Source organism: Colius striatus, unplaced genomic scaffold (assembly GCF_028858725.1).
Source record: "Colius striatus isolate bColStr4 unplaced genomic scaffold, bColStr4.1.hap1 scaffold_40, whole genome shotgun sequence".
NCBI lineage: Eukaryota > Metazoa > Chordata > Aves > Coliiformes > Coliidae > Colius > Colius striatus.
The window spans coordinates 988483-995556 of record NW_026908523.1 but is presented as its reverse complement, the minus strand read 5'-3'; the positions used below and the strand labels follow the sequence as shown (position 1 = coordinate 995556).

The 7074-nt window shown below is 65.3% G+C and overlaps 1 protein-coding gene across 1 annotated transcript; it reads right to left on the bottom strand.

The window, feature by feature from the left end:
• Positions 1–868: 868 nt before the first annotated feature.
• Positions 869–6067, bottom strand: LOC133629340 (antigen WC1.1-like). The gene is made up of 8 exons (XM_062019997.1): positions 6013–6067; positions 4530–4964; positions 3973–4287; positions 3249–3311; positions 2811–3161; positions 1887–1899; positions 1390–1493; positions 869–972 (listed from the first exon to the last, which is right to left on the bottom strand). Exons 1-8 carry the CDS (start codon positions 6065–6067, stop codon positions 869–871), a joined length of 1440 nt encoding a protein of 479 aa, XP_061875981.1.
• Positions 6068–7074: the final 1007 nt, after the last annotated feature.

Genomic DNA, 7074 nt, shown 5'->3' with positions numbered 1-7074 from the left:
CACTGGGCATCTCCCTCAGCTCCAGGGGCCCCGGCACTGCTCTGGGAGCACAGCTTTGTCTCTGCAAAGCAGCAAGGCAGGCTGTAGCACATTTGGACATCTCCTTCCTTCCTTCTCCTCACCACTTCAGAGATGTTGAGCCCCCCTCCACCCGCCCTGTCCCTCATCCTCATCCCCATCCCCTCACCTCCAGCTGCGTCCCTGGGCCCTGCTCCCTCCTCTGCTGCCCTGGGCACTTCCCAGCCTCTGCGCCCAGACACAAGGTCCTCCCCAGGGTCAGAAACCTCCCTGGCATCATCATAGCCATCTGCTGGGCCACCTCTGGGCAGGACAGGGACATCTGGAAGCAGAAAGGAGCTGAGGTTGGTGAGAAGATGCATCGTGCAGAGAAGAGGACGGGAGGAAGCACAGGGACACGGGGCTCAGACACTGGTGGCTGCAGCGGCACAGGAGATCCCCATCTGCTCCCCAGCTCTGATGGTGGCACTCAGGGACACCACTGTCCATCCCGAGTCTGCAGCAATGAGACATCAACCCCTTCCTGCCCCCATTACCTCGTGCTGACCCCAGACCATCTTCCTCCTCGCTGTCCATGTGATGGAGCTGCAGTTTGGTCAGTGACCCCTCCGAATAGGAGCCTGGAGAGGGGACCCACAAAGCCAGGGCTGAGTGGGGAGGAGGGCCCAGGACTGACCCTCTGGCCTGGGACAAACCCAGCTGGGGTGGGCAGAGCTGATGGGGAGGAAGCTTCTGTCCTGGGCCAGGACGTCTCTGCTCTCCCCACATTACTGCAGGGACTTGGGCCTGGGGGCTGCAGGGAGTCAGCTGCAGGTGGGGACCAGGGGACAGAGCCCCCAGGGATGGACCCTTACCAACCTGATGGGTTGAATGTCTCCTGCTCCTCCCACACTGGGCTGTAACTGATCTCCTGGTAAACAGCCTCAGGGAAGGGCTCCAGGGCTGTCTGGGAGCCTGTGGATAGAGGCCGCTCTGGCTCAGGGACAGGCAGCTCCCACCTTCCCTCCTCTCTGCAGCTGCCCCTCTCTGCCCCACGGATCCACATCGCAGCCCCTGCTCTGCCACGGGGAGCTGAGGGCTGGGCAGAGGAGCAGCCTGGGGCCTGACACCACGGGGATGGACCCTGCTGCCCTGCATTCCTCCTGTGCCCATCTGCCCCAGCCCAGCTCTGGCCACTTCTGGCCCCATCCCCAACTCCCCCGTGTCGGGACTCTCTTCCCCTGGCTGCTGCTGGCCCATCATCAGGCAGTCAGTGGCACAGCAGCAGCACACGCCTGTGCCCCCAGCTCTGCCTGTGCTGACACACATACCCCACAGCGCCCTGGCCCTGCCAAGAGGAGCCTTCCCGTGGCAGCGTGGGGCAGGACCCACCTCTGCGCTCAGCCCTGGCGCTGAGCACTCTCCAGGCCAGGAGGGCCAGCAGCAGGCAGACAAGGGCTCCCAGGATCATGCACATGATGACGGGCAACGAGACGCTTCTGCTGCTGGTCGGGCGGCCCCGAGTGGGATCTGCACAGGCAGCCACACACAGAGGGAAGCACCAGGCCACGGAGCAGTGGGGGGCTGGAGCACCCAGCCCTGACCCCCATCATACCGTGGGCAACTCACAGCCCTCCCCACCCCCGGCACCCATAACCCGCTGCCTCCTCTTGGGAGTTCCACCCCCAGTGAGGATCCCCTTCCCTCTGGCTGGGTCACAGCCTGGCCTCGAGGAGACTCGTTGCTGATGGGAAGGACACGTCACCTGCTCCAGGGGTCGGTGCTGCTGTCCTGGGCGCAGCTGCAGAGGAGGAGAAGGAGAGATGAGCTGAGAGGGGGGTACGTGGGTACCAGGAGCCTCCACCCTTACCTGGCCTGTGTGTGCAGACACCCCTGGCACAGCCCCCCTGAACCACCTCTTCCACAGGGCTGCTCAGGGGGCTGCAACAGAGCCCAGGGCCCTGCTCTGGGCCTTGGCCAGGGCAGCACCAGCAGCCTGGGAGTTCAGAGACTCCTAGGATAGTGGGGGTTGAAACGGATTTCCAGAGCTCATCCAGCTGACATCCTGCTACAGCAGGTTCCCCTCCCTCAGGGGGCAGAGGAACATGTCCAGGTGGGCTTGGAGAAGGAGCCTCCACACCCTCCTTGGGCAGCCTGGGCCAGGGTTCCCTCACATTAATAGTGTAAGAGTTTCTCTTTGTGTTTCAGTGGAGCTTTTTGTTTTGCAGCTTTTGTCCATTACCTTGTCCTGTGACTGGACATTGCAGAAAAAATGTCACCCCATCCCCCTGACACCCACCCTTTAGGTACTTGTCAGTGTTAATGAGATCTCCCCGAAGCCTCCTGCAGGCTAAACAGCCCCAGGCCCCACAGCCTTTCCTCATAAGGAAGATATTCCAGTCCCCAGATCATGCTGGGCCTGCACTCGCCTCTCTCCAGCAGTTCCCTGTCCCTCTGCAGCTGGGGTGCCCAGAACTGGACACAGGACTCCAGATGACGCCCCACCAGATATGGCAGAGCAGAGGGGGAGTAGAACCTCTCTCGACCTGCTGCCCACCCTCTTCCTGATGCCCTCAGGATACCATTGGCCTTCTTGCCCACGAGGGCACGTTGCTGGCTCATGTTCAGTTTATCAACCAGGACTCCAAGGTCCAGAAGTGCCCCTGGGGCTGCAGAGCCTGGCCGGGCAGCAGCTGGAGGACATCCAGCCCCACAGAAGCTGCTGCCCACATGGGACCAGGCTGCTAGGCTCTGCAGGAACAGCCTCGCTCTCCAGAGCTCTGAGGGCAGGATGGGACCTGCCCCAGCTCCATGCAGTGCCCCGGGCAGAGCTCCAGCCCTGCACTCACCCGCGCAGCGCACGGCCGCGTCCTCCTTGTGCCGGCAGAGCCCGCGGTCCCCGGGCCAGGCCCAGCAGTGCTGCAGAGCCGCCTCTGTGCCCCGACACTCCACCTTCTCCAGCCAGATGGGGCCCGTGCCCTCCCCAAAGGCAGCCTCGGGCAGGGCGGCCACGGCGGGCCCACAGCCCAGCTGCCTGCAGGCCACCTCGGCATCCCGCACGTCCCACGCGTCGTCGCACACCGTCCCCCAGGAGCCGCGGTGCCACAGCTCCACCCGGCCCGAGCAGCCGTCCTCTCCTCCCACGGCGCGGATCCTCTCCCTGTCTGCAGGAGGCACAGAGCTGCTGGGGCAGCGGGACGGTGGGCACAGCCCTGCCAGGCCAGAGGGGCAGCAGAGGAGCAGCTCCCTACCTGTGCAGCTCGTGGCGTTGGGGCACGCGGAGCCCGGGGTTGGGGTCATTTTGGGCCGTGTCCCTGCAGAAGGAGATCAGAGAATCATGGAGTCATGGAATCATTTGGGTAGGAAAAGCCCCTGAGGCTGCTGGAGTCCCAGCCCTCCCCTCACCCTGCCCATCCCACCACTGACCCACGGCCCTCAGCACCTCAGCTTTGGGATCCCTCCAGAGACGGGGACACCCCACCTCCCTGGCAGCCTGGCACAGGGGCTGACAAGCCTCTCAGGGAAAAAGTTCTGCCTCAGCTCCAATCTCAACCTCCCCTGGGACAACTTGAGTCCCTTTCCTCTTGTCCTGTCATTCGTTAATGGAGAGAAGAGACCGACCCTAACATCACTCCAATCTCCTGGCAGGGTTTTGCACAGACTACTCCTGTCTCATCTCAGCCTCCTCTTCTCCAGGCTCAACTCCCCGATTCCCTCAGCCCCTCCCCAGCACCCTTGTGCTTCAGCCCCTTCCCCAGCTCCGCTGCCCAGCTCTGGCCACGCTGCAGCCCCTCAGTGTCCCTCTGGCAGTGAGTGAGGGGCCCAGCACTGAACACATCCCTTGAGCTGCAGCCTCACCAGAGCCCAGCACAGGGGACAATCCCTGCCCTGCTCCTGCTGCCACCCCAGTGCTGATCCCAGCCAGCAGGGAGGAATTGCTGGGTGGATGCTGGTGCCCGTGCAGCTCAGAATTACCACGGCAGGTGATGTGGGTCACATCTCGCAGCTCGTCGCACGACCGCGGGTTCCAGGGATCGGAGGGACACAGCCAGAAGGAGCCGTGTCTCTCCTCACACTCCACACGGTCCAGCCAGGCGGGGCCAGACACTCTGCCCCGTGGCCCTTGTATCTCCAGGGTCCCTTCCTTCCCGCAGCCCAGCTCCTCGCACGCCAGTGACACCGTTTTGGGGGTCATGGAGTTGGAGCAAACGCTGCCCCACGTCCCGTTGTAGAAAACCTGCAGGCGCCCGGAGCAGCCGTCGCTGCTCTCCAGCCTCAGGGCCGTGAACTCTGGCAGGGGAGAGAGACGAGTCCCTGAGGGCCACACACCGCTGCCCTTGCCGCCCACCCCCAGGCACAGCTGAGCTCCCCAGGGACCCCGGCGGCCCCGGGGCTGCCCGTGCCTGGCTGTGTGCAGGAGGTGCCGGCGCAGGAGCTCAGCAGCAGCCCGGGCCAGCGCTGGCCGTGCCCGGCTCTCCTGCTGGCCCGGCCTCCCTGAGCACCAGCCTCCCGCCACAGCTCCCGCCACACACCTGAGCAGACGGCTCCGGCGTCCTCTTTGTGCCCGCAGTCGTGCCGCCCCCAGGGCCCGGCTGGGCAGTCCCAGAGAGCGGCTTCGGCCCCGGAGCAGTTCACGCCGTCCAGCCAGATGTGCCCGGAGCCCTCCCCAAAGGCGGCAGAGCCCGGGGCCCGCACGGCCCCTCCGCAGCCCAGCTGCCGGCACACGACGGCGGCATCGGGCAGGTCCCAGCCGTCGTCGCAGACGCTGCCCCAGCTGCCCTGGGAGTAGATCTCCACTCTCCCGGCGCAGCGCCCGGGCCCGTTCGCCAGCCGCACGCGCCGGCTCCCTGCGGCGGGGACGGAGCCCAGATGGCGGCGGGGGCCGGCTGCCCGCCCACCCTGTGCCCCGGGGGGCCCGTGGGGACACTCACCCTGGCAAACCACCCCCACATCCTCCACGACCCCCGCTGCCGGCCAGGAGACGTTGCAGAGGCTCAGCTGGGCCTCGTGCCCCTGGCACCGCACCCCTCGCAGCCCCACGGGGCCCGGCCCTCGCTCGGCCTTGAGCGGCTTGTAGGCCGTCTCTGCCTCTCCGCACCGCAGCTGCCGACACGCCACACGGGCCTCCGCCACGGCCCACTGCTCAGACAGGACTCTGCCCCACGTCCCGCGCTGGAAGATCTCCACTCGCCCGGCGCACCGGCTCCCTCCCCCCACCAGCCGCAGGGACCCGGAGCCAGCGGGGCCTGGGGAGTCGTGGAATCACCGATCATGGACTCACACAACCCTTTGGGCTGACGGGAAAAGCCCCTGAAGCTGCTGCAGCCCCAGCCCTGCCCTCACCCTGCCCAGCCCAGCACTGACCCACGGCCCTCAGCACCTCAGCCCCACGGCTTTGGGATCCCTTCAGGGCTGGGCTCAGGTTTCCCTAGAGCAGGTTGAGATTGGAGCTGAGGTGCTGGGTCAGTGGTGGGCTTGGCAGGGTGAGGGCAGGGCTGGGACTGCAGCAGCTTCAAGGCCTTTTCCAACCTAAGCCGTTGGTTCTCTGCTGGAGATGGGCCCTGGAAGCCAGTGTCCCTGGCAGGGAGCAGAGCTGAGGAGTCTGCCCCAGCAGAAAGCACAGGTTTGAGGCTGGTGCTCACCAGAAGCCCCAGCCTGGCTCTGTGCCTCACCCCCTGCTCTGCTGCTGCTGCTGGGGGCAGCCAGGCAGCCCCGTGGGACTGAGATCATGCCTGGGGCTATTTCTGTGTTGCTGGGACAGGGCTGTCTGCAGCCAGAGGGGTGGAATGAGCCCCACAGCCCTGTCCGGCACCCAGCACCCCGGGGGGACGTCAAAAGAGCCTGAGCCTGGAGGTGGCCCTTGGGGCTGCCCTGGGGGGCAGGGACAACGTCTCTCTGCAGCCCTCAGGGCTTCTGCAGGGGGAAGTGCAGCCTGGGCCTGCCTCAGGTCCCCTGCCTTGGGCTGCTGTCATGCCAGGAGACAAAGGAGCGAATCCAGGGTTTGCCAGCCCTCACCTGAGCAGACGACAGCAGCAGCATCCTCATGGGAGCACGGGGAGGCCCCCAGCATGGTCACTGGGCGATGTCCCAGGTGGGCTTCAGTCCCACTGCAGCGGAACGAGTCTCTCCAGACGGGGCCCGTTCCTCTCCCAAAACTCCCTCCTCTGGGAAGGGACACGGCAAAGCCACAGCCCAGGCGGCCACAGAGGACGTGGGCGTCGGAGAGGTGCCAGCGGGAGGCACAGAGGCTGCCCCAGGTCCCCTGCACGTGCAGCTCCACCCTCCCCTCGCACGCCGTGCTGCCGTTCACCAGCCTGAACCCTGCAAGCACAGACAGAGAACAATGGAAGGGGATGGAATTGTGCTCTGGCTCCTTCAGGAGCTGGGGAGAGGTCAAATGGAGGAGAGCTGCCATCCTCCTCCTCCACCTCTTCCCGCATCATTTTGGGGCTGCAGACCCCACATCAGTCCCTCTGTCCTCAGGCCCAGCACGGTCCCTGCCCCGCTGCCCTATCCCCAGCACATCCCTGGTGTTTTACACCCCAGTGACAGTCCTTACGTGTGCAGTTGAGCCAAGTAGCAGCTCTGGGGGTGCAGAGCTGGTCGCAGGAGGGGCCTCTGGGGCAAAACTGGAGGAAGGGTTCATTCCCTGCACACTGCAGCTCTCTGTCCCACATGGCACCGGCGCTGGCTCCATCACGAGCTGCCCCTTGGATGTTCAGGGCTGCCCCACACTGCAGCTCCCTGCAGACCACAGCAGCAGCTCTGGCACCAAAGGCTGAGGCACAGACACTTTTCCACTTCTCCCCATCATGGATCTCCACGTGTCCTGAGCAGTCGTTGTCCCCTCCGACCAGCCGGACAAACCCTGGAGCAGACAAAGCCCCCTGTGAGTTCCCAGAGCCTGCTGGCAGTTACCTCATCTCCCACCTCATCTCCAAGGAGGCCACAAAGTGCCCCACAAGCCCCCAGCAGCTCCCAGTGGGTGCTGATGGCACAAACACACCAGGAGCGGCCCTGGGCTGAGCAGCTCCCAGGGTAAGGACGGGCACTGAGGACAGTGCAAGTGCTGGCACA

What these genes read in the sequence shown, in the direction of transcription:
- LOC133629340 (XM_062019997.1), bottom strand. Translation starts at nt 6,067, where the DNA reads ATGCTGGGGGCCTCCCCGTGCTCCCATGAGGATGCTGCTGCTGTCGTC. An exon ending in TGCTGCTGTCGTCTGCTCAG is followed by an intron (nt 4,965 to 6,012) that starts GTGAGGGCTGGC and finishes CCTGGCCGGCAG; the next exon opens with CGGGGGTCGTGGAGGATGTG. An exon ending in CAACGCCACGAGCTGCACAG is followed by an intron (nt 3,162 to 3,248) that starts GTAGGGAGCTGC and finishes TGCCTCCTGCAG; the next exon opens with ACAGGGAGAGGATCCGCGCC.